Source organism: Alternaria atra, assembly GCF_907166805.1.
Source record: "Alternaria atra isolate CS162 genome assembly, contig: 23, whole genome shotgun sequence".
In the NCBI taxonomy this organism is placed as follows: Eukaryota; Fungi; Ascomycota; class Dothideomycetes; order Pleosporales; family Pleosporaceae; genus Alternaria; species Alternaria atra.
This window is the reverse complement of record NW_025091321.1, coordinates 1907895-1933085: the sequence shown is the minus strand read 5'-3', so window position 1 is coordinate 1933085 and position 25191 is coordinate 1907895. Positions and strand designations below refer to the sequence as shown.

General features: G+C 51.3%; 8 protein-coding genes across 8 annotated transcripts; 2 read left to right on the top strand and 6 right to left on the bottom strand.

Annotated features, from left to right (window-relative positions):
- Positions 1-3967: 3967 nt before the first annotated feature.
- On the bottom strand, positions 3968-5869 carry ALTATR162_LOCUS4237 (uncharacterized protein; the record flags this gene model as incomplete). The annotated part of the gene is made up of 7 exons (XM_043311847.1): positions 3968-4344; positions 4398-4672; positions 4721-4842; positions 4896-4953; positions 5010-5141; positions 5193-5281; positions 5333-5869. 7 exons carry the CDS (start codon positions 5867-5869, stop codon positions 3968-3970), a joined length of 1590 nt encoding a protein of 529 aa, XP_043167782.1.
- An 823-nt stretch (positions 5870-6692) lies between these two features.
- On the bottom strand, positions 6693-9967 carry ALTATR162_LOCUS4236 (uncharacterized protein; the record flags this gene model as incomplete). The annotated part of the gene is made up of 6 exons (XM_043311846.1): positions 6693-7106; positions 7155-7339; positions 7400-8177; positions 8231-8438; positions 9556-9691; positions 9745-9967. 6 exons carry the CDS (start codon positions 9965-9967, stop codon positions 6693-6695), a joined length of 1944 nt encoding a protein of 647 aa, XP_043167781.1.
- Positions 9968-11208: 1241 nt separating this feature from the next.
- ALTATR162_LOCUS4235 (uncharacterized protein) lies at positions 11209-13434 on the bottom strand (the record flags this gene model as incomplete). The annotated part of the gene is made up of 4 exons (XM_043311845.1): positions 11209-11223; positions 11272-11430; positions 11496-13175; positions 13225-13434. The coding sequence occupies 4 exons, from the start codon at positions 13432-13434 to the stop codon at positions 11209-11211; spliced, it is 2064 nt and encodes a 687-aa protein (XP_043167780.1).
- An 808-nt stretch (positions 13435-14242) lies between these two features.
- ALTATR162_LOCUS4234 (uncharacterized protein) lies at positions 14243-16156 on the top strand (the record flags this gene model as incomplete). The annotated part of the gene is made up of 5 exons (XM_043311844.1): positions 14243-14418; positions 14469-14577; positions 14627-14672; positions 14723-14943; positions 14999-16156. 5 exons carry the CDS (start codon positions 14243-14245, stop codon positions 16154-16156), a joined length of 1710 nt encoding a protein of 569 aa, XP_043167779.1.
- A 419-nt stretch (positions 16157-16575) lies between these two features.
- On the top strand, positions 16576-17191 carry ALTATR162_LOCUS4233 (uncharacterized protein; the record flags this gene model as incomplete). Its single annotated transcript, XM_043311843.1, has 2 exons — positions 16576-16876; positions 16923-17191. The coding sequence occupies 2 exons, from the start codon at positions 16576-16578 to the stop codon at positions 17189-17191; spliced, it is 570 nt and encodes a 189-aa protein (XP_043167778.1).
- Positions 17192-17335: 144 nt separating this feature from the next.
- On the bottom strand, positions 17336-18675 carry ALTATR162_LOCUS4232 (uncharacterized protein; the record flags this gene model as incomplete). The annotated part of the gene is made up of 3 exons (XM_043311842.1): positions 17336-17420; positions 17465-17983; positions 18041-18675. 3 exons carry the CDS (start codon positions 18673-18675, stop codon positions 17336-17338), a joined length of 1239 nt encoding a protein of 412 aa, XP_043167777.1.
- A 1156-nt stretch (positions 18676-19831) lies between these two features.
- On the bottom strand, positions 19832-20323 carry ALTATR162_LOCUS4231 (uncharacterized protein; the record flags this gene model as incomplete). Its single annotated transcript, XM_043311841.1, has 2 exons — positions 19832-20038; positions 20108-20323. The coding sequence occupies 2 exons, from the start codon at positions 20321-20323 to the stop codon at positions 19832-19834; spliced, it is 423 nt and encodes a 140-aa protein (XP_043167776.1).
- A 1153-nt stretch (positions 20324-21476) lies between these two features.
- ALTATR162_LOCUS4230 (uncharacterized protein) lies at positions 21477-24052 on the bottom strand (the record flags this gene model as incomplete). Its single annotated transcript, XM_043311840.1, has 2 exons — positions 21477-23077; positions 23125-24052. The coding sequence occupies 2 exons, from the start codon at positions 24050-24052 to the stop codon at positions 21477-21479; spliced, it is 2529 nt and encodes an 842-aa protein (XP_043167775.1).
- Positions 24053-25191: the final 1139 nt, after the last annotated feature.

Sequence of the window (25191 nt, the reverse complement as noted above, 5' to 3'; positions counted from 1 at the left end):
GGAGTGCTACGAAAAGTGGGAAACTCGACATTGGGATCTAAGCGATATGCATGAACCAGCCCCTGCTATTGATGTGGTATCTCGGTTTTGCGAGAGGCTAGCTGAATATTGACAGCGTATTGTCTATACAAGACCTCAGGGGCACACTACTTGTGCCAATTACCGCGCTGCTCAAAGTCGCAGAGAACTACGCGCTTGGACAATTGTCCTTCCGTGGCGCTATCGCTCACTAGTAAGACATTGTTAGGACTAAGATCAGAATAGAATCTACGTCCGTATTCCGGTACATTTAGCAAGACAGACGTGACTTGCAAACACTAATTAGTCTTTTCTTCGAAGGACATGGCGTTCTTTCGAGATCCGATTGGGACTAGGTCGCGGATAGACCCTAGAGGATAATAAGGGAGTAGAAACCCAATGACTCCATGTTTCCCGCTAAAAGTTCTGCGTTTTGTGGCCACATATAAAGGATGTGACATGACGTTTGGATGTGGTGGGATACTTAAAAGAAACTTTAGCTCGTGGTAAAGGTATTCAAGATTGTCGACCGTAGATTTGAATGCATGGAGCTCCCTTAGTACGAACTTTAGGCTGACTATGCTTACAGAGTCGTGAATCTGCTTCACAAGTTGAAGACACTTGATGGGAACAGTCACTGGCCATGTTTCCGTTGGAATATCCCTTTCCTAAAGTTTCCGCAATGCTAGCATGGATGTAGATGGCCATTCTACTTCCTATGACGGAAAAATGCGGAGTCCTATGTTGTTCACATCGGCTTCAATACAATTGAAGAGAATCTTCGATCGAAATGGTAATCTCGTGTACCTTCATAGAATTCTAGGTGCGTGCTGCCATGGTTTTCTAGTGCAGCACAAATGTGCCTCGATATACCCAGTCTTGAAAATATGCTTAAGTCTCTTCGAGGTGCTGATAGACTAGCGTGTAAAGCCTGCCGCGGACCGTCTGGGTATGTGTTTTGGTTGGGGACGTACAGATCCACTCGTAGCGGAACAACATTGGGAAGCAGACAAGTTGGTACTACAAAAATGGTAGTCCCACAAATTGTAGCGCCATCTACGCACCACGTCTTCCTTTCGCTTAATGATTCGATCCTGTTCTTTGGGTTCAACCTTGACGTTTTCTAAGGCAGATTCTACGGGTTTGATGCTGACGTACATAAGCTGGCATGGAGGGTAGCGTATTTGAATACGAAGTGGGGCCCCCAGATGGCGTCAATGAGAACGTGACTGATCTCCATGATAAGCTCGATGAAGATGACAAGCTGGCGAGAAGGCGCATACCTCTTCGAGCGGAAGCTTCCCCACCCGGAACCGCAGAACCATCACGGCGAACCCTATCCATCCTCAACCGGCACCAGTTCATGAGAAACCACTGGAATCGCAGCTATACGAGGACACGCCAACATCAGATACAACCACGGCGTTCGCTCTTCACAACGCCTACGATGACGGTTGTAGTATTTCCGAGATCCTCAATACTGTGCCACAACGCGCTGCCATATTCGATACGAACCCGTACATCGCCTTCTCGCCGCAACTATTACAGCCAACTATGTTCCAGCAAATATCATTCGATATCTTCCACAAAACGCATGAACTGCATAGCGGGTGTCTGCATACTACTGACGATACGGCATTCGTGTCGCAGTCAAAGAACGTGACGACTCCACTTAGTCACGAAGAACCTGTAATAACACCTCCTGGAAACTCATCCTCATCATCCTTAGTCATCATCACCCCACAACACGATTCTGTATCCACCTCTCCATCTCGATCGACAAGCTTCGACACCCGCGGAACAACGTCAGTCGACTCTGTGACACCAGAGCAGCTCCAATTGTATCACGAGGTAGCGAACGTCAATGGCGGGCCTTGTAGTAATTCTTGGGGCTTGTCTCAATGGGTAAGTACACTGCGACGTATCGTTCCTTGAACGAGGAGCTGATGCTGAACAGCGGCCTTGCAAACCTCGTAAGAGTACAACGAAGAAATCGGCTCATAAGCGTGGCAATGCCGACTTGAATGATCGACCTAGTCGAGGGCCCTTCGAAACCACTGCGGAGCGTGACGAAACCACTTTTACTCGTAAGATAGGAGGTTGTTTCAGATGCCGAATGTGGAAGGCACGGGTACGGCATTCAGATCGTACTTGAAACTATGCTGACTATAGATAGTGCAAGCCAGATCCTCATGATCCGCTTGGTGACTGTCTTCGCTGCAAGGCATATACTGGCCCATTCGAGAACAGTCTGATATGCCTCCGTAATATGATCCCCGGTGCTTTGCTCTACCGAGAACAAGAACACCCTTTCTACATGTGGACTAAGAGATGGAAGACGATGGACCTTGTAGACATCGACCACTGGGCTTCTGATGATATCAAGACCATTACGATCTCTCAGATCTTCCTTGATGCTCCCTATCAGGTTAGAGTTAGGGAACTTATTCCGCAAGATGGTGACATGCTCGAGGATTCTTACTATAAGGATAGGTTGGTGAAGAAATACCAGATTCCTTGCTGTGCTTTGGCAAATCTTGAAGAAATAGCGAAGATGTTCTCAACCTGAATCGATCAAAACGTGGGCAAATATATCAATGGTACAGTAGATAACCAGCAAAGCGACCGTATGCTGAAAGGTTACTATCTTTATAGCAATTGGGAGACGTCAAAAATACATAAATCGAACACGGAGTCGACTTCGACTATTTCATAGGCGCTGAAACCGAAAGTTTAGGTACATCCAGTGCATGGTCTCCCTGTAACGACAGTTCTTACTACCATCATTTGCAGTACTTACTTCACTGCGCGTATGATTCGATGATTATGATATACCGGTAGATATGCAAATGAATAGCCTGCTTTCAAACCTTGGGAAATACGGACCAAAGGCAGTCGACATGGCTCATCGTTTTGAATACCGTGGGACTCGAATGGTACGCGCGAACCTGCCTACACTGGACTACCCTGAAGATTGGATGAGCAGCGAGGAGGATCGAGAGTATATGTTTACCTCCTGAGCTAGCCATCACTGAAACAGCGACCGACAAACTTACACCTTCTTTCCAATGCACCACAACCCAAGTCATGACGTCGTGACTTGACACCCGCACTACACCCCACTAACGGAATCCCGCTCCGATTAAACCTCTCCACCAACGAAGACCGTCGCAGCCCAACCCCACGATGCGATACGCCACAACCCCCTCAGGTACATGACACTTGTACCTCCACCTGTCTCTCACCATCGCCGATAGAAAGCGCATCGTTTGTGCTATGCGCATTCTACTGCTCTTCCATGCAGCCCGCTATCTTCACCAATTACAGCCACTCAATCTATTTAGATTATGGATTAGCCCAATAGCGCCGTTTTCGCGGATGAGGTACCTATATCAGCCGGTTGTTATTGCACGTGAGGAAAACTTGACTTGGCGATCGGTGGGACGGCGAGATGAACTATGTGTGAGGCCGAGTACTGTGGGAATTTGCCATGTGGGGCCAAGAGTATTGAGTAGGTAGTATGTGGTAGATAGCACGTGGATGGTGGATGGTGGATGTGGGATGTTGGTGAGACCTTGAATCTGGGGCCGGGGTCGTTGTCCAGCCTTCTGGTTCTGGTAGATGACCGGTGTCAGTATATCAAAACTGCCGAGCGAAGTATGAGATTGCGCTTTGTTGCCTCCATCTTTGAACAATGTCCACAGTTCTGAGAGGCCGTTGCTTGCAAGTCTGATGTTCAAGTTGGTGTAATTATGCCTAATGTTTTGCTATTATGCACACGAGTACAAAGGAAAAACGCCCCTTCTTCTGCCCAAACACTTCTATAGCAAGAACAAGTGCCATCTAAAACTCCATATGTAAATGCGTGATAACGCTATGCTTCCCAAAGATCTCATAACTCGTACCGGGATACCCATCCGGCTCGTCTACCTCTCTTATCACACGTTTTCTAAAAGTCCCAAAGCGTACCAAAAGCGTGCATACCTTCTTTGGCACACCCTTGCATCATCTCATCATTACCCTGACTGTTACTCGTGATGAAGATGACTTCTGCATCAAATCTCTTCCACGTATCCCTTAGCAACTCCATTGTATCTGGGCGTCCACCTCTCTTCTTGCTGTCCCATAAAATCATGCGCTCGGGCTCGATGTGCTTGTGGATAAGACCTGTGACTGTGGGACCAAAAGTGCGTTCTTGGTCGGAACCGATCCAGATGAGAAACCAGTTTGGTGATTGAATGCAAGTCGAGAGTGCGGCGCCGATACCGGTACCGGTGCATATGCGGATGCCGCGCTTGAACATTGCGGAGGCATGGCCAACGCCAGCTGCGGTTATGTTAGTACAAGTAGCTATGATAAGAGTCATGGGAAAGCCATACCGAACTTGAGCTCTCGCGTCCATACAGTCTTCGGTGGGTTGGCGACTAGATTTTTGGTGAAATCTCCTTGAACACCACAGATCATGTAGTGATGAGTAGCGTTTCGTCCTTCGCTGATGATCCCAAAAGCGTGGTACTCCATGATGGATGTGCGGCTGATTCGTCCTAGGAGGCCTTGCTGCATACCTCGCTCAAATTTCAGGACGGCGACCTTAGGTGAGGGAATCTCAACTTCGACGGGTACCTCTCTGAGAGTGACCCATGGGATGAGGACACTAGGATTGGTCAGCAGGAGAAGCTAACTGAGATGTGAGACTCCTTACAAAATTGTCATGAAGACAGCGAACCAGAGCTCTTGTGCACTGAGTAGGCTGTGGGCTGTGGTCCTCCACTCGCCGCGTTTGATGTCGTAGGTGTTGCCCATGATAACGAACACCCACGTCATCTAGGAGATATCAGTAAGAGTTCCGATAAATTACCGGAAAGGGGGTTACATACTGCGAGGCCTAGCCACCCAACGAATCGGTGGTGCTTCTCAAATACGTTATGATAGGTGCTGACCAGGGCGTAAGTATGGTACTACAAAGCTAAATATCGATCGGGACTACTAACTTGCGAACCCAAGGAAAGGCACTCAACACCGAGATGATGATGAAAAAGTTGGTGATGATGCCGCTCGCAATTACGGCAGGATGTTGTACGGCGCGGTATCGAATGATGTCGACACACTTGTAGACGAGCCAGCTAATATTTGCGTCAGTGCTGTCTCAATTCTGTCCAGGAAGGTTGACCTACGCAGCACCGGATAATGCGCATCCAGAATGTATGCCTCCAACATGTTGTAGAACAGACGTCGCCGCGAGCTTCACGCATATAGGTGCCCACTGTCATGACTGGTCAGCAGGTTTAGTAATGATCAACGAACAAACACATACACTCAGTCCATATATGGCGACCAAATATAAGAAACGCATCCATAATTCATTTCTCATCAGAATTGCGCAGAGGAGGTTGCCCAGTACCAAAGCGCCAAGGTGTTCCTCGGCGTATGTGAAGCGACCGCATGCGGATAGGATGATTCCCGTGAGGTTGAGTAAAGTAACGAATGTAAAAAACTTCCTGTACGTGTTGAACCAAAGATCAAATAGGATCCATCGGCTGATCTTTGGCTTTTGAGGCTTCTCTCCAGCTGGTTTTTTGACAGTGGTGTCTAATTCGGCAGCATCGGTAGGTTTGCGTCCTGATGGCAGAGAGAGTGAGAGTTCCGGGACACTCGTACATGGTGTTATGCCTTGGTGAACGGGAGATGCGGGTAGTAACGATGTGACAATGTGTATCGGCCTTTTTTGCTCCATGTACACGAAGCCGGGTGCCGTCAACTCCAACGTACTATCGTACATGCCCTTTTCTGCATCGTCGAGCGAATCAACGCTGCGGTCGCCAGTAAGTTGGGTTCTTGATGTGGCTGACATGTCGTTGGTGGCAAGGGATAACTTCACCAGGGTCCAGAGATATAGGCGCGAAAGACAGGAGGCAGGGGTAGAGGAGTGGTGACTCCGGTTGAGGTTCGGTCAACAAAGCACGAGGGTTCCAGTGAAGAAGGATTGGTAATGAGCACAGGCTAGACTGGGAGCCCTCAAGAAGTACTTATTAAGGACACGGCCACGAGGCGCACTGTCGTGTCATCTGTATCATCAATTCCTGCGACGACACCATCCCACAATTCATCTCTGGAGTATACGGTACCAATGTCCGTAAGCATCGACACCGTCGGAGCCTGATGATGGCTCATTGTCCCATACCAGCTTCCGTCGGTCCCGTCCAGACAGCTTCCAAGTTGAACCAACTGGCAGTCGGCACATCCGCTCCGTGCTCAGCTCGTAAAGGATTCCCCGTGGGGAGAGCAGGAAAACCTGGGACGGCCTATGTCGGTAGTTTTTGCCCAACATTGGGTCAGCGAGACATCCCCACAGCCTCGATATCGATCTGGAACACCTCTCGGCCGGAACGACGTCGTCATAACGCATCTGATATTACGGTCGTACAGATATGTCGGCAGGCTAGGATCACGCGACTTGGTCGGGATATTGCAAGAATATACTACGAGGTCAATGCGGTGTTTGGTGTGACGCTTGGAAGTGATTTTTGAGGAAAAAGACAGGGATATAAAAAGAAGTAATAATGTGGAAGCGCAATATGATTCGACAGCGTCTAGTTGCATTAGCGAGGACGCGATAACGTCAGACGTGCCGAGGCGTCCATCGCGAAGTCACTCAATCTACCTAGGCTCAATTTCTAGTTCTTCACATACAGATCGACGTATTCGTCGATGTCCATGTTATCGAGTGACTTGCTGTCTTGCGCCAATGCGACAAGCTTGTCAACATGTTGCGACGGGTAGTGCGGGCCGAGATGCCTCTTGTACTTGGCGAGGATCTCAGGCTTTGCTTCTTCACGTCGCAACCGGTGGCCCAGAGGAGCCTCAACAACCTCTTCTTCCAGCACGGTTCCATCCTTGAGCGTTACTGTGAGCGCGTTGGAAATGGTGCGCTTCTCAGGGTCGTGGTAGTCCTTGGTGAATTGCGGGTCCTCTACACAGCTAATGCGCTGTCGGAGAGACTCGACAAGTTCCGACGTAGCAGCTTCGCTATCATCTGGGTAGTCGGTGGCTTCAAGACGGTTGAAGACAAACATGGTGGAGACCATGTACTACCATGATGTCAGCGCGAGCAGGCAACTACGGTGGGTAAGACTTACTTGAACGCAGTGATCGCGGTCAGCGAAGTTCTCCATAGGCTTGAACTGCTTATCGATGATACGAATGCAGGCCTCGTGTGTTCGGTTCACGACACCCTCGATGTCTTTGGCGCTCTTGCCCATTGCCGCCAACTTCTTGTTGAGGCGTTGCGCAGCTTCGACAGCGGTCTGGGAGTGGAACTCAGCTGGACCCGATTAGTATACATGGTTGAAGAATAGCATTGCCCTAAAAGGAGTATAATTACCGGGATAAGAAACCTTGAAGAGTACGTTCTCCATGACATAGCTGCCATATCCTCTCTGGAACTGGAAAGGCTTGCCGCCAAAGTTGACGTCGTAGAAGCCCCAGGTGGGAGCTGAAAGAACAGTGGGAAGACCCTGCTCGCCCTTCATGACCTTCAACACGAGGTTGACGGCCGTCTGGCAAGCATCACCAGCAGCCCAGGACTTGCGCGACATGGTGTTGGGCGAATGCCTGTAGGTACGCATTGATTGGCCATCAACGAAGGCTTGCGAGATAGCGTCACGTGTCTGAGCCTCACTGAGGCCCATCATCTTGGATACGACAGCCGTGGAAGCCAGCTTGACCAGAATGACATGGTCCAGGCCGACCTTGTTGAAGGAGTTCTCCAGAGCCATGCAGCCCTGAATCTCGTGGGCCCTGATCATTGCCTCAAGCACATCTCTGACCTTGAAGATCTTGCCATTGCCGAGATTGCCTCCAGCCTTGTTTGTTCGTGTAATCCAGTCGGCAGTTGCGAGGATCGCCCCCAGGTTGTCGGAGGGGTGGCCCCACTCGGCAGCTAGCCAGCAGTCGTTGAAGTCGAGCCATCGGATCATGGCACCAATGTTGAAGGCACCGTTTACGGGGTCCATCTGGTAGTTGGTACCAGGTACCTTGCAGCCATTGGGGACGGTGGTGCCTTCCACAACGGGGCCTAGGATCTTCCTGCATTGCTCGAAGCGCAGCCCCTCAAGACCGCAACCGAGCGTGTCGACGAAGACCCAGCGGGCGGTATCGTACTGTTTGAAGCTTGATTAGCCGCGATACTCGCTGAAAGATGAATTGAGCCTACCGCAAGCTCCGAGTCGATAGGGGTGTTGTGGATATAGTTTGCCATGTCCTTGATCTCAGGGTCATACTCGCGCTTGCTCAGCGTCTGCGGCACGGAGCTCTTGAGGGACGCCATGGTGGAGAAGGAAGACACAGCTGCCGTTCGCGATGTGATTGGGTTCGAGGGGGCAGTTCGGATGGCAATTGGCCTTATAGCTCTCGTTACGACGCTGGACCGTGATCGAAGGTTTCGTGAAGCGGTACTGCACAGGTTGCGACTGAAGGCCGACATGTTGATTAGCGTCTGTCGTGCCGGACGACGTCAATGCAGCTGTAGAGAAAAGGGACAGTCGTACTTCGCGCTTTTGAGGGAACTGTTGGTTTTTGAAGAAGTTCTGGGCAAACGATGAGCATCGCTCGGCTCGCAGAATTCGGGAGGATGGATAGCCCGTCGTCAACCGAGGCAGTACATATCCGCCAGCCGCACAGGATGCCATGCAGCGACGGCAATGCAGAACTCACAATGGCACTTCATCATTGCACGTATCTTTCACGTCTATCACTATAATTTCATGGCTGCCGTCGCGACTTCCATCTTGAGCACGAATGCCTGCCCGCATCGCACTCAACCTGCTACCCCGCACCATCCCGCGGCAGGTACGCTCGGCTACAGTTGCTGGGGCCCGCTTCAACATGCCTGCTTCTTAGCTTCCCCAGAGCCGCAGAGCCTCCGAAAACTGGACATCATTATGACCGTCTCTGGCACGGTACAAGACTTGTCTCTTTATATCCTCAAGCTCCTTATCACACTCCCGCTCCAGCGCGTTTCCAAGATGAGGCGCAGGTTGGTAAATCATTGAGGCAATTTCTTCGTCCACATGTGTGGGCATAGAACACACATCAATTCGGCCCGGCAGAGAACACACCTGAGTTGAAGGTGATCTTGCCACCATTCTAGGACGCTGCACTTCATGTTTCCTGTAGCCGACCAACATTCCTAATCTACCAAGCCTCACCATCCATCGTTTGACGTCTGTGAGTTGGTGACCAGTGGCGACTAGCAAAGAGACTTCCAGGAGAATGTCGCATTCTCTTGCGGAGCCACTATAGTCATCGACGCCATAGACGAACGAATTGCTGTCACATTGGAGGACAAAAATATACCACCAGCAACAGCGCGATGTCGATGCGGCGGTGCAAAACGTCTTATATAGTGACAGCTCATGTTTTCTGTTGTGGTTGGATGATAGGTGCTGAGCCACGAGGACGCAGTTCCTCATACGATATGCCATGGAATGTATTGCCTTGTTTCTAGAGCAACGCTGTGTTTCGCGACATAGCGCTGACGCGAGAAGCGCATCGCGAAGGGAATAATCCAAGCCTGGTGCGCTCTGCATGTCATATGCCAGGAAGGAATGGTATGGCATCTGGCGCAGAGTCAGGCGCTGATGCAACACCCGCTGTATTTCCTCATCAAAGGCATCTACATAGAAGGTCAGCTCTTTCTTTCCGGAGCCCGACAGAGTTGTGACTTACGACACACAGATCGCAGCTCTAAGATCCTGAGTAGGCTATGGCATCGCGTTTCGTGTTGCAAGTATGGATCCAGAACATGTTCGAGGATCTGACTCCACAGCTCCACCGGCAGAGCGTGAATGCCGTTGAGTCGTGACTCTGGGATCTTTTTCAATTTCTTTCTCAGTTCTCGATTAATTCCCGCCTGTCTTTGCGCATTCTTGACCGTGCGGATGATGTTCATGGTCATGAAGCGGATTGCGTAAAGACTAAGGGTAAATAAAGTGAAGCTCGCACGTCCGAGTATGTTGGTAGTTTGCCGGAACATTAGGTGAACATCAAGTATCTCGGGAGTAAGCCTGCAGGAGAAGAAAAAACTCTAAAAGGAAAAGAACATGTCAAATCAATACACATTCCGCGGGTGTAATCTGCAATTTTAACAAATCTTGCTGCCTGATTTCCTCGCCATTGACACGCGTCCGTGCTTGGCTACCAGTCGCACCTCCCAGAACCACAACCTTAACACAGGCAGACATCAAGTCTCCAAGAGACGCGTTAAAAGCAACCAGATAATGAAAACACCGCAATGAACACTATTCTTGCCCTCAAATCTCTCATTCGAAATGCACAAAACATCACCACACAAGAAAACCATTCACCCACCACGATCCCCACGTCACAACTCCCAGGCGTCACTGCCCTCCCCACCGAACTATGGAGTACACAGTCCTACATCGCATGAGCGAAGATGCTCCGCCATTCAGCGAACTCAAACCTGCATTAGAGCTTAGACTAGTATGCTGTGAATAACCCACTGTACCGAAGCACCACCACAGAACCGTGCTTACCAACACACCTCTCAGGCACATTCAACAAAGAAGTTGTGCACGCCTTACACACACATATAACAGTCGCACACCTCCCTCAAACATCATCTACCTCCCTGCTCCTCTGGTGCTCTTACCCCCTAAACAAGAACAAGCATACCCTTTACACTACTCTCCTCACCTCCGCAATTCTGAACACATGCCGTACTACAACTCTCCCTATCGAATCCCCCAGACTAGCCATGCGCCTCCTAACTTGTCTCGTAGTAGCCAGTGGTCTGCCTAGCCGTCATCATCCGGATGTATACTTTGTTCTTGGAGTTCCTAGAAAGGAGGACTATCATGCCATAAACACACTGAGCAAACTGTGTCATGCGGCGGGACTGTCAAGCTCCTGTCAAGAGTACATGTGTAAGCCTGAAGCATTTTACATTAGGCATGGAGGAGATGGAAGAGTGCAGACAGACATACGTCTTGAGATTGCGGTCCTGGTTGCTTGTGAGTATGAGGTCGAAAGTGTCAAGATGGAGATGGTTCGGCGTGCGAGGATAGAAAGATTATTAGGATATGAAGATGGCAGCCAAAGATGAAGACGACCGTTTCGAGGACGAAGAATATACTTTATCATTCTTGGTATTAACTATCGTGATTCCCCTGACTAGCCAAGAGGCTCCTCCCTTCATCAGCTTGTCTCTGCTACTCCTGCCACAGTGCAACCCACTGATACGTCTTCTAGTAACTCTTTCCGCGGGTTTGACATCGTATAGCTGGTATATCCGCATCGGAAAATAGCCATAATCGACTCGGTATATCGGGCTGAGGCTGTTTTGAGCAGGTTGAACTTTCTTTGTTTACCAGTCCTCTTTGTCGGACTCGTCATCTGTAGAGATATTAGCATACAGCCAATTCAACAAAAATGTATCTGTACTTACCACTGTGACTAACTTTAGACTTCCTCGCCGCAAGGGCGCTAGCCAATGCTCCAGCTAAGCCAGCATCTCCAGGTGTAGCTGCGCCACTGGCTCCACCAGAAGCTCCCCCAGCAGGTTCCGCACCAGGAACTGCCGCTGCACTGCGGTCCTTCTTCTCTGAATCTGAAACCTTCTTCAGTCTCGCTCCTCCACGGATATCCGCTAATAAGCCATCTCGTCCGGCCGCCGGTTTGGGTAGAGGTGCGCCGCCGCCTGGTGGTGGTGGAGGTCCAGGCGGAGGTGGCGCTACGGCACTTCGTGAAGGCATGGGCGGCGGCGGAGGAGGTACAGAGCCAGGAGGCATTGGAGGCGGCGGAGGAGCGCCTGTGTTTGGCATAGGGGGTGGGGGCGGCGGTGCCCCGCTGTTGGGCATCGGTGGTGGAGGAGGAATCGATCTGTTTGGCATAGGCGGTGGAGGTGGAGGTATTGGTGCTACATTGCTTGTTGGGGGTAGAGGCGGTGGAACTGGTGCCGCGCCTGGAGGTGGAGCTGGTCGAGACGAAGACGGAGGCAGCGGAGGTGGTGGTGGTATGTTGTGAATAGGGGGTGGTATTGGCGCTGCCGATGTCTTCGGGGGCAGTGGGGGAGGCGCGGATGGGGTATCTCTCGCTGGAGGCGGTGGTGGAACTGGTCCTCGACTTGGGGGTGGTGGTGGAGGGCCCGAGGGTACGCGGTTGCCTGTGAAGGGCGGTGGCACGCCAAACTTGCCTCCCACTGGTCTCTCTTCGTCGGGTACGGGTGTCTTTGGTGGGCGCGGCGGCGGTGGAGGCCCTGGGTTGGCGGCGTTGGATGAGGCGCGCGCTCTGCTTGGTGGTGCAGGAGGCATATTCGCAAACTTTCCTGCTTCCGCAATAGGCGGAGGCGCTCTGAAAACAGGCTTGGGTGGTCCTGGAGGGGGTGAAGCTTCCCGCGGTGGTGATGGCGGCGCAGGGCTTCCCGAAGAGTTGCGATTGATGGCTGCGTCTGTCCTTGTTCTTCGCGCTGGCGGAGGTGCGGGTGGAGGTCCTCGCTTGGATCCACCAGTGTTCTGAGGGCTGAGAGATGCCGCTATGGGGGGCGCACTCGGTGGGGGAGGGGGAGGCGCTCTGGATTTGCGCTGGTTGTTTTCATCCTTGAGCTTCTCCTCCGTCTTCCTCTGCTCAATGTACAGCTTAATGAAATCGGCGTTTTCTTCGATCTGGTCCTCGGTGATGCCCATGGCCAGCAGTTCCTTCAAAAGCGGCTGCCATGATGGATCGGTGGTGTCGATGGCGGAGTTGCGAGCACTTGTGGCGTTGGAATGGGTGCTTTGTACAGGCGATGTAACATTGGTGGGTGGAATGATGGATGCTGGCGGCGGGCCAGGTTGGGAAGAATGGCGGTGTCCGAAGAGCCCTCCCAGCAGGCCGTGGCCATGACCACCACCGCTCTTGCCGTTCGCTGCAGGCGCGCTGGTCCCTGCGGATGCGCTGAAAGGTTTGTTCTTTGTGTTCTTGTGGGCGTTTTTTTCGCGGTCGTCGAGCTTCTTCTTGAACGTCTTGGCTTCCTTCTCGTCGGCGAAAGACAGGCCTGCTAGACAATCCTCAAGCTCAAAGGTGTGGAAGAAGACGCGGTCCTGGTTGTAGGAGAAGGTGTCGTAGATCTCCTGGTCCCAGATAACACCGCGACCGTGGGGCTGCGTCCGTCAGTCTTCGGTTCTGTGCCATGGCTTCCCTCGCACCTACCGATATGTCCACCATCTTGAGCCAGAATGTATTGCCGACCAGGTCGTTCGCCAGCACGACGGCGCCCTGCAAGCCCGTGTAGGTCCATCGGCGCGGGTCGGGGTAGGCAATGTACAACTTGGCGACGGCGACGGTATGGATCTTGTTGGCCGACTTGGGCACGGTGCGCTTCACCGTCTGCTTGTCCTCGTCGGAGAGAATCGACGGCATGGCGGCGTGTTTCGCGGGCTCGAGCTAGGAATGGTTGTGGTTCGGGGGATGCTCGAGTGCTCAGCCGTTGGGCTTGGGCGTGGCTGGTGGGGCGTGCTCCTCACTCCACTATTAGGCAGCACATGGGAACAATCGCAATCACTGTCTAAGCCCGTCGAGGCTGCGTGTAAATGGTGCCAGCTAGTGTGCTGCGCCGAGATCGCCACGGTGTTGGTAAGAAGAATGGCGGTGCTTGTGAAGGGGAGACGTCACGTCACTTGCGGCTAACATCCCGACTGGGCGGGCGACGGAGAAACCCATCGAACGCTTTCTGCCCAGTCAGGTTTGCCGACTAACAGCACCACTTTTCCCAGACAACTACTCAAACTCATCTTGAGATTTGATCCCAAGTCCCGTTCCCGCAAAATGTAATTTTGATTGATGCTTACCGAGATTGCACTTGTAGGATGCGTCGCGGCCTTCACACGCGACACTGACTTCTCTCGACACCAATACAGGACTAGTTCCCCTTCGAGACAGCAACCGCTTTTGCCCATTCACTGCTCTTCACATATATACCTTTTATGTGCCAAGGTAGAAGACCTATACGCACCGTGAACTTATGAAGCCTCTAGCGTCTCGCGTCGTCGTAAACTTCGGATATAGCGCCACCGACGCCGACGTCCCGACTTTCAGGCGGCAAAGGCCTCCCACGATGACATCTTGACAGCTTGGCGTTGTCGCAATCCATGCAACAACACCACAGGTGACATGGTGAATTGTGCTTGGGAGTATTATACCCATCTCGTTATTCGACGTGTTTTCGGCCATGGACGATTTGTTTGAAGGCTATATAGTGCTGGATGGCATAGGAGACTTCCTCGAATCCAGTGTTCCGGCCAACGGTCCCAAAGCACCTGGAGTTGCGCAAATCGAACAGCATGCAGGACTCTCGAAGCAAGCCATACGACCGAAAACAGATAACCCAAACGAGCCTGACCAACGGTAGTCCCTTTGTGCGATCCGGGGAGTTGAATCATACTCATATCCAGCAGCACTACTATATCTAGCGGCGACACGGCGGCACCCGGAGGATTACGACAGCGACGCGGGCACACTAAAAGTCGTATGGGCTGTATTCCATGCAAGCGGCGCAAGATCAAGGTACCGCATCCTTATTCTCATGCCTGATGGTATTACTAAACTCTGCTAGTGTCCAGAGACATGGCCGTCATGCACAAATTGCGACAAGCGCGGACGTAAGTACAGAGCCATGAACTAAAACTCTACAGCTCACCAACTTCTCCAGTGGTTTGTAGATACCCAGATGTATTCAAGCATGCGCGCCGTGACTATATACAGCCAGAAACGCCCAGTCCACGTCAGGTTGTTAAACTTTCTGACACACCTACTATCTACAGTGCAGACGATATGCAGTTGTTCCATCACTATTTCATCGCGGCACACCCTTGCATCCCACACGATTGGAATGAAATTTGGGTCAAAGATATCCCCATGAAAGCCAATCAAGTAAGTGGAACTTCCCTTCTACCGTGTAGGATGTCCGTCATCACTGACAAATCAGTATCCATATCTCATGAATGCTATGCTCGCTCTGGCTGGATCGCATCTTGCTATTCAAGTTGAAAACCCAAAGACTAGTATTGCACTGCAACACCGCCAAAGAGCAATTGTTGGACTCGAAGACTCCTTCTCTAGATGGCCTCCGACTGCCGAGGAATCCCATATCATGCTTGCCACATCTTACTTGCTGTGCTTTCAGTCCAGCTACATGGAAGACGGCTTTTTGGAGCATTTTCTGTCTCTACGAGGATGCTCGTTCATTTCTCAGTTAATCTTGGACGAAGGCCTCCGTGGCCCTTTTTCCGAACAAAAGAACTTAGGCATGATACGTATGGACACAGCGTTTACGAATTTCCCTGTAGTGGACCAGGAACTTCTATGCGAGGCTCTACTATCTATAAAGAGCTTCTCTAGCCTGATGACTGGATCCGGTGTGCGTTCCATTGAGAAGGCTATTGTTGGACAGCTCATTGAAACGCTTCAGTGTCTGCTGCAGTCAGACGTTGAAGATCTCGAACCCGAAGAAGCGTTTCATTCAAACCCTGAATACGTTGAAGAAAACGACACATCTGGTTTACCAGGTTCATTCGCAATGCTGGGTTATACGAAAGCAAGCACTCTGCCACAAATGGCTTCGAGACCCAACTCGCCTTCCGATTTATATGCGTTCGCCAACCCAATTTTGCCAGGAGACCTTGGCGTAGTGTTTGACGAAGTCGACTGGGAAAACCTCACAACCGCGCCACCGGGCGCTCCCTACCCCCTCCAGTCTTTTATAGCCGTTATGGCCATTCTCACTATCTTCTCTACCTGGCCACATGACGAGCTCATGCACATCTTTGATACCACAAATCAACTCAGTAACATCGTCATGGCACACTTTTGCGCCATACGTTTCGTACTCTCGCCGCTATCAGCGCCCAGGAATGCAGTGACAACCCCTACGAGGGCGACTACTCAATGGTGCTCCAGGATCATAGCAGCCATAGATGATGATGAGAGTGGAGAGTGGGCTCAGTATGTGGAATGGCCGAAAAAGATACTTCGATGTATGGAAGCTTGCATTGGGAAACATAAAGGCTTCACCATGGAGGATGTGCGCGATATGCTGTTGCGTGATCCTGGGGCGTTCAAAGAAGGAAGAGGACGGAATTACTGACCATCGAAACATCAAACTTGGCGAGTCAATACACATCATCACATTTGTCCCGCCATATCCTCTCACATCGAATCACCATGAGTTAGGATTGAGACGCTTTCACCTCTTGTTATGTCTCAGAGCGCTGAGCTTGTCAGTGAATCCCACGTTCCGTGCAGTTCCCTGCAGCCGTTATGTTGTATGCGCTCTGCTTGTGACGTGCTTACTAGAAGCCTGGCTAGATCACTGATCGATTGCATGAGATTGTTTGGGCAAGTGAAGGAGAAAACGCGCGGCCAGTGCTCGGCAGCTACTCTCCGTTCTTAATACACGCTCACATTCTTCGGCCGCGACCTACGAGTTTTCGCGCTCAAATTTCCCTACGCAAACGGAGAGGCTCCAATAACTACCGAAAAGAAAAATTATCCAATATTTTCGCCATGTTACAAGATTTGCTGAGAACCGTCCTCATGTCTGTAGCGAGGGTTATTGCTCGCCTTCTACTATCACCGTTAATATTCTTGGATTTCGTCACCAATCTGCCCATGAACCTGTTACACAAAATCCTATGTCTTCTCACTCTTCACGGAAAGGACTGGCTCGAACTTATAACAGCAGTTATCGCCATCGCTAGTATCCGTGTACTCTACTCGTACCAGGCCGAGATCTATAGGCTCAAGGAAATCAACGCCAAGCTCGCAATCAACCATGAGTTCAACATCGCGCGCAAAACAATTACATGTATGTATTTCCAAGCTCTAAGTGACGATTTACTAACTCTTCACAGTCAATCGCCCACCCTTGGATACGTATGGTGAAGGTGTCGTCGTACAGGGTATTCACATCATTGGAAAGAAATTTGACATGGTCATCAACGGAATGGAGGTCGCCGGTGGGCATTGTGATGGACGTTATCGGGCTCGCGTGCGTGGAGCTGAAGGATGGTCCAAATTTGGTAGTAAGCTTGTTATCAATATGAACGATATCACCGAGGAGGTGGTGAAGTCAGGTGGGAACGTGGATTTACAGTGGACCTTACCACCAAGAGAGCTGTAGTAGAATAGGATAGGCAAGAGCTTGCATGGAAGTTCAACTAAGCAAGTTTGACATTTACTGCTTGTAATATTTCACAACTACGCAGTTGTCAAGCCGATCTTATTCAAGCAGACCGGCTCCACAACCCTAATCGCATCATCGCATTTACATCTGCACCCCAATTCCTCTCTCCATTCTCCAGCAGAGCCCGAGATCTTCGGTACGCTCACCCCTCTCGCCCTCTCCTGCTCTGTACTCGCAAACGTACAAACCTGCAACCCATCATGCACATACCCCCAATCACTGAAATGATGCAACTCCTCCGGCTGCAATAGCATAGCAGCAGCCAACGAATGAACAGGCGCATCGCCCCATCTCTCATAATAAAACCCGCCATCCCTGTCCAGATACTCGAAGATAGCACGGTACGCATCTCCACGGAAGAAATCCATATCCGCGATTTCGAAATTCGACCAGAAATGACACATGTTCCACAGATCACCCCGTTCATCCCTATTGCGCAGTAGCGCTAGTGCACGGCGAAAAGGCCAAGGCATGTAACTTGCGTCGATCATGGCGGTCCAGAGGCTGGAGGTGGGGAGATTATATTTGTTCTTGAAGAGGGAGAGTTTGCGGAAAAGAGAAGGGACGGTTTGTCCACGTTCCCAGAGGGCGGTTGTGTAGCCATAGCGTTTCTTGTGGCGTGTCATTTCAACAAAGGGGTCGTAGGTTATGGCGCATGTGAAGGATATAAAGGGTTCGACGCGCCAGTAGTATTTGTAGGGGAGGAGGGCAGGATGGTCGTAGAAGAAACTTTGAGATTTTCATCAGTGCGCTAGCTTTGACAGAGGTTTGGGAGGTGCGACATACCCAGATTGAAATCGACACATGTGGTGGTAGCTTTCTTGTCCTCCGTATTGTATACGTCGGTTTTTCATATCTTGCATACTGCTTCTTGCCCGTTCTTGGTCGATCCATTCAGGATATCCCCACATCTCTTTGGGTACGACTTCAAACTTTACATCCGCATCTTTTCCTACTGCCTTGCCTACCTTTTGCTTGAACTCCTCACTCCATTCTTCGTCATTCAGGAAAACCCACGGATACCCAAAGTTATCGTTGAATTGCTCTTGAACGCTGCGTATGCTTGAAACTGCGCCTTTGACTTCCGCATTGCGTGCAAGCATTACGAGAACGGCAGATTCGCGCGCGGTCGTATTTAGGACAGGGGTCTGACATCCTGTGTAGAAGGGCGCGTCGAGGGGTGTCGACGGGCGAGCAACATCGCAGTTGTGTACGTGTACGCATACTTCGATAAACATCAAAGACGCAATGGCCAGAATCAACTTCCAGTGGGAATGTGCTGTACGCCATAGCGACCGTATTGGATTTTTCGCTGGTCGCAGGTTGAGTTTGGGCATAGCGACGGCGAAAACATGGCGTTTGACAGAAAACGAGGGAAAGGCGTGGAGGTCATTGAAAAGCTGTAGGATGCGATGAGACATCCTGGTCAAGTCTTTTTCTACAGGCGCATGCGAGATGTGATCTTGATTGCTGCGCCATTAGGCCTCCCCTTTCGGGTCCAAACGAGGGTTAAGGGCCCTGAGTACAGTCGACCCTACTGCCTATCAGATCCTTTCGACCCGCATATGCCCACGGAACCAATAGGACATTGAGGTAGCAAATATACTCTAAGGTATTCCTCTTCCACCAATAGACCACAGGCGAACGGTAGTTGTCTGTATAGTAAGATTCAGAAGCCGACATAAACAGTTACTGGTACTAACCTTACATCTAGCTAGCCTGCTTGCTTCGCGCGCGATACCCAGAGATACCTGATCAAGAGAGAAAGTTCGCATGATCTTTCGGACTGCAAGTGTGAATCTGGCGCTGCGAGGCAGGCTACAGGTGCCTCGTTTAAAGGGACAGGATATTCATGCAGATGCACTCCACACACGGCATCTCGTATTGCGTAACGCGAATGTTTTCACAGACTCGGTAAGCGTACCCGTGCGACCATGATACAGGCTGGAGGAACCAAAGCATTATGTCACTACAAAATTAGAGCGTAGGAATTCTCGACCGTTTCGAAAAAGACTCAATGGCAATAGACACATACACACAACAACAATACCGGTGAATAGTTTCTAAAGGAGGACGCGCTGTGAATATCACTCAGCAAGAAAGGAAAGATGCGCAAAAGCAGTTGTGTTGCAATGCCTTGAAGGGAAGGAACATACGGACTGCGACTGAAAAGGGTATCGGGTCGTGCAACGTCGATCCACAATGACGTACAACAGTCAGTTCGCAGCACGACGTAACGATCGAAAAGAAGCCATTCAAAGTGACACGAACGATGCGAGAAGGGTACGACGACCGAAGCAAACTGAAACATAGGCAAAAGCAGACCTGGGTATTCCCAAAAATAAAGGATTCCTGCAAAACGCAACCAAAACGCCATTAGCCGTGAGGCTTTCGATCCTCTCAGGTATCCCCCTGCGTTTTCATGCCGCGAGGCCTTCCGGTCTTAGTGGGTATAGTATGTGTGTCCATGTGGACGAGGTATGTCTGTTTGTGATGGTAAAGGAACGTAGGTAGGTCGGTTCGTGTGGGGGTGTTTGTGGTACTGGGGACATGCCGGTCCAATGTATTGGGATGCGTTCATATCCGGCGGTCCAGACGGTCGACGCGCGACTTGAAGCCCTTGACAATCTCTCCAATGCGACGGACTTTGTCGAATTCTACTTGCAGTTCGTCGATTTCGCGGAGGATGGCACGGAAGCGGGCGATTTCAGCATCGGCTATTTGCATGGCGTTGCCTGCGCGGTCGTACTGCACTTGGGTTGCTGTTTGTGTCTGCTGAGTGAGCTGGGCGTTGTCAGTACTACGCCGTGTCGAACCAAAACTACCTAGAAACATGTTAAAAGACAGACTCACATATTGCCAGCGCTGCTGGATGGAGTACATCAGACGGTCAAAATGGGCGCTGAGCGCCTGCAAACTAGAAGGATCCAGGAGGAGACGGCCTTGGCTAGAGGCGTGAGAGGCAGCACGCGAGGAATTGGAGCCTTGCTGCGAGGCGGCGATTTGTTGCTGGAGATATCTGCTCTCGCTCGGGTTGAGGCCCAGTTCAGACACTGGGATGGCGGACATGTGCACATAATTATCTTAAGAACATGGTCGGTCTGGAAGTCTGCGCCCTGGCTTCCGCTTGTACGACGGCTGGATAGGATTTGGACGTAGCAATTGTTACTAGTTGGCTACGAATGCTGGGAAACGTTGCAGCAGACCTGCGTGGAGGAGGAAGGGGAAATATGCACGCTGATGTTGTTTGAGATGGAAAGGGCGGGTGGGATGCGCCAAGCTGCCGTTCCGGCTGCCCAAAAGCATCTCACCAAAAAGCAAAGGCCTGCGAACGCCCATCTATCCCACACCCTCATCTCCTCTTAGCGGGCTGCAGCCCTATGTACTGCCGTCCCTATGCGCCAGTACGCAGCCGCCGTTCGGTGTCGCTGTCGCTGCACATGTCTCTATCTGTGACGCAGCGCGTATTGCAACGAGCGAGCAAGCAAAGCGGTCAGCAAGCCCATCATTTCCTCGTCCACTGACTGCGACATGATGCTGAACCACAACTGCTTGCTTTTGCGCCCGTACGACCATAGCGCCGTGCCACACAGAACTTCTGGCTCCCATTAGAGCACGGGATAGTGTCTCCGCACGCACACCCTCTCCACAATCAGCGACAAGGATGCATTGATTGTGCCGCGAGGTTCATGGATGGATGTCGACCCCACCGGCTCGCATGCGGAGGGGTAGGGTACTCCTGGCCGACCGTGGGCGAACCAGATGCAGAAGGTGACAATGACATGAGAGCGTGACGACCATGTGCCGCTGAATGACTACACCAAGTATCAAGCCTCAATCTCTACATTGTTGGTGGTCTGCCACACGCTACATCTCCATGGCGTTGCTGGATGTCATCGTGCCGAGGCAGAAATGCATGGCAAGTTTCACAAGGGGTAAGCAAGTCGAGAAATGCCGGCATAATATCTCATGAAAGTTTGCATCACTCCCAAGCTTCATCAGAAACACGCTTCCAACATTGGTATTGAAGTTTACTTCTTCATTAACGTGGAAACTGGTTGATCCAAGCCTTCAGCCAAGCTACGGAGGGGCGACCGATAGTGACATTGTCGATCATCATAAAGACACAAGTATGAAAGAAGAAAAGAAAGGGGGTATATACACCAAGCCATCCGGCGCTATGCACAAACAAAGGGAGAGAAAGAAAGGTACTACCCACGCCTTATAAGGCGTAGTTCTCGGCGTGGAGGAAAATCTCGTCCCGCCCACTATCACTCCACACACTCCTCTGCAGTTGCGCAATCGTCTCACTCACATTAACGCGCATAGCAGGTGGTCCACAAACAAACACACACGTTCTGCGTCCAAAGTTCTTGCTCAACCCTTTGAGCAGATATGGTATATCAGGGCGTCCATACTCGGTACTCCAGCCATCTTTCTTCTTGACTGCCGCAGGCAGGAATGCAAAACGCATCAGGTTTTTCTGGAACTCAGTGGGTGTTGATGGGAAACCAAAATCGAATCCTTGCGCGCTTTCTGCGGGATTGTGGATTATGTCTGGATTTATAGCGCCGGAGCCTGAGGAGACGGCTTGATTGATGTCTAGAGAGAGGTTACGCTCTTGACGTCGGGCAGCAAGGCCGCGTGGCGCAGGCGCTATCAGATCGGGGTTCGAGCTGTGTGCTGATTCGGCGGAGCTTCGCCCACTGTTGTAACTTGAGCGTGGCGGCGCAAGGTGACCCCTATTGACGGGGACCATATGAGCTTGAGGAAGCGCTGTAATGCTATCCTCATTCTCGCGACGCAGCTCAGACTCCTTCTCAGGGTCTCCTTGCGCTTCATCGCGGATGAGAGCAGAGTGTCGCTTTGAGGAGATACCCGAAAGACCTGAAAGACGGTTGTCGGCAATGTTCTGGAAAGCATCATTGACCTTGTCGTGAAAGTACAGCGATACTGGACGAGTGGGCGTCTTCGCACTGACAAGTCCGCCGCCCGGGTTGCGCTTCGCTGCAGTGATGTAAAACTGGCACTCTACCGTCTCGGGCGGTGCAAATTGACGGCAGATGCGCAGTTCTTCCTTGAACCACTCCATAGTTTCGGGACGCTTGAGTGCCCAGATAACATGGATCTTGCGCGTGACAGCTTTGCCATCTCGCATCTTCTTGATAAGAGAGAGCAACTGCGAGATAATGGCAGTAATGCCACTCCCTCCAGCAATGAGCACGACGTCATCGAAAGCTTCGATGCGCCGTTGCATTCCTCCATATGGGCCATCGACAAACGCACGATATGTGTGCCATGGGCCGTGGTCGAGAGCGTTCTGAAGGACTTTCTTTGTAAAACCACCAAACGGCCGGAAGACGAGGACCATGTCCCGATAGCCCTCACCATACTCAGAAGGGAAGTCTTCGCTGCATAATGAAGCTATAGTGAAGGGGTGGTTTTCGAACACTGAGATACCAGGCATGCGAAGATAGACATACTGTCCAGGTCTCCACCGCATCCGGGTTGGGATAGTGATTTTGATAGCGTTCTCTGGCATGAGTGTCACAGCGGCCTCGTCGCCAATAAGCCATGATAATTGACCTGGACGAGTCCAATTCAGATAAAACAGCCGCATGAAGTAGGAGAGGAGCCAGATGCCCAAAGTAGAAAGTAGGTAGTGCCATGATGTTAGGTAGTTGTTGCAATGCCAGAACATCATCCCGAGGAAGACGATGGCAACAGGCACGTGCAGCGCCACGAACAATTCGTACATTCGGTGGCGTAGAGGCGCAATCGAGTGGGTACAGAGGAAGCACAATGGCACGAGTGCTGCAATACCTAAAAACTGTCAGTACTTGATCTAATTCTTGACAGGGAAGCCATACCAGTGCCGTAGATGTACGTTCCACTCTGTTGCTGGAACAGCTGCTGGAAAGCTTGTTGTGCACCCTTCTCCCAGACTGGGGTAATGTAGAAGGGAACGGTGTGCAAGATGCTCAACACAAGGCAGATGTACGCTGCCCATCTGTGCAACACATTCAACCGCTCATGGCTGATACCCGTCACCATTGTAATGAGGTTCGCTTTAGTCGCAAGCGCCACGATCCACGGCATCAGTGCCACTGCCATCATACCCGCGCGAACTGCCAATGGAGGCGAGCCATAAGCGATGCTATCCCAGAACAACGGCTGTGGAATGGTGCAGTAAAGGACTCCAAGAAGCAGGGCTAGGAGCAATATTACAACAATGGCTAAAGACGGGAACACGATAGGCCTCCATCCCTTCTTGATCCTGATCTGTGGAATCGGCCGGTAGAAGATAAACCGGAAGAACGCTACCATGTTGTTGATCGGCCGGACAGAAGAAACGCTGGATTGTTGTTTTGGCGCATCGGGTAGCGGGCCTTCGCGTGGAAAGAACTTCATGGTGGACTTGTCAGTATCAAGTACCGACATCTCGTAATCTGTGTCGGGTGAGGATGTCGTTGAGGACTGTAATACCTCTTCTTGGTGCAGTGCTGTCCGGATCTTATCCGTGAATAGATGATAGTATCGCAGTAGGGCCGCGACCACAAGCAGAGGTATGCAAAAGTAGACATATGCAAGCGCATATTTACCGCTTTTGTTCCATGGATCGACAGTGTTGGCTTCTATCAATCCAGCCGGGCTTGTGTTGTTGAAAGGTATGTTTACACGTCGTAGTAATGCCGAAACGGATTCGACAATGTCTCGCTCGGCGTGCGACACTACCATGCCTAACTGTTCCATGGCCACACCCGTCCGCTCCACGAGAGCTTCCCGCAGAACCGGCATTTTCGAGTCGTCGGATTTGTTTTCGCAACAATTGGCGTTGTGATGGTGAAACACGTCTGCCAGCAGAAGCCGGAATACGGTAGAAATGCGTCCTAGGCCAACGGATCTTGATTTGGGGTAGCAAAGGCTTAATGAACATCCGGGATTCTGTTCCTACATGGGTACCAAGACGTAGGATTGACTGTGACAATGCGCGTGAAGGTGCAGCGGAAACTCGATCCGAAGATGTGGTCGTACCGTGGCGCAGAGGTTCCTAGATAGCGAGGACTTATCCACCGCCTAATCCAACCTAGGATATGGTAAGGATGTTCGGTATGGATGCTGGTAGACGGCGTAAGAACAAACAAAAAAGTGTGCAACCGTGGAATGCTTATGTTCAGATACCGTGCGCGAGCAGCGATCCGGTTCCTTAAGTTCTATGCGCAAGTGGAGTGCGGGTGACTCGCAAGGGTAAGAACCGTCGTATCGTGGCAGCAAATGGAGAATGATATTCAACCGCTCAGCAGGACCCACGCTATTGGGCCAAGATTTGATAGCGAGTCGAACCAGGGGCCCCAAAAGAGAAATGACGAACCCAAAGCGCTGTCACATTCGCGGGCTGCAGCAATACACATATTAGATTATCGGAGGACTTGCTGCTATCGCCGCGCTGCGCATCATGCAGGATCAGCGCTGTGACTGGCGAGTGGCGGTCCGTCAAGGAAGCGGACCGGCCTTGGTCATCCCTTTCGGGCGGGAGGCGCTTTCGGCTGCAGCGGACATCGCCATTCGATCTCTGGCCGTTTCTTACATGCTCTTCGTCTTGAGATAGTCCTGGGGTTGTTGCACAGCATCAACGTCCCAGCCCCCCTTCATACCGGTCTTCCATCTGATGTCAGACAATTCGTCATCTCGAGACCAAAGCACATTTTGTTCACCAGTCTAGTGCTATAACGTGTTAGCAGAGGTACTAAGACGCATCTCGCAGCCGTATCACAGACTTCAGGGATCCCGCCCCTCAGTAGCTCAGGACCATCTGGCAGACCAAAGTGGGCTGGCCTTCCGTTCGCATGACCGTGGATTGAACGAATTGGAGTACTGAAGCCCTGAGGCCCTGAGACCCTTGCTGAATGGACTGGCAGCCATGCATGGGAAAAAGC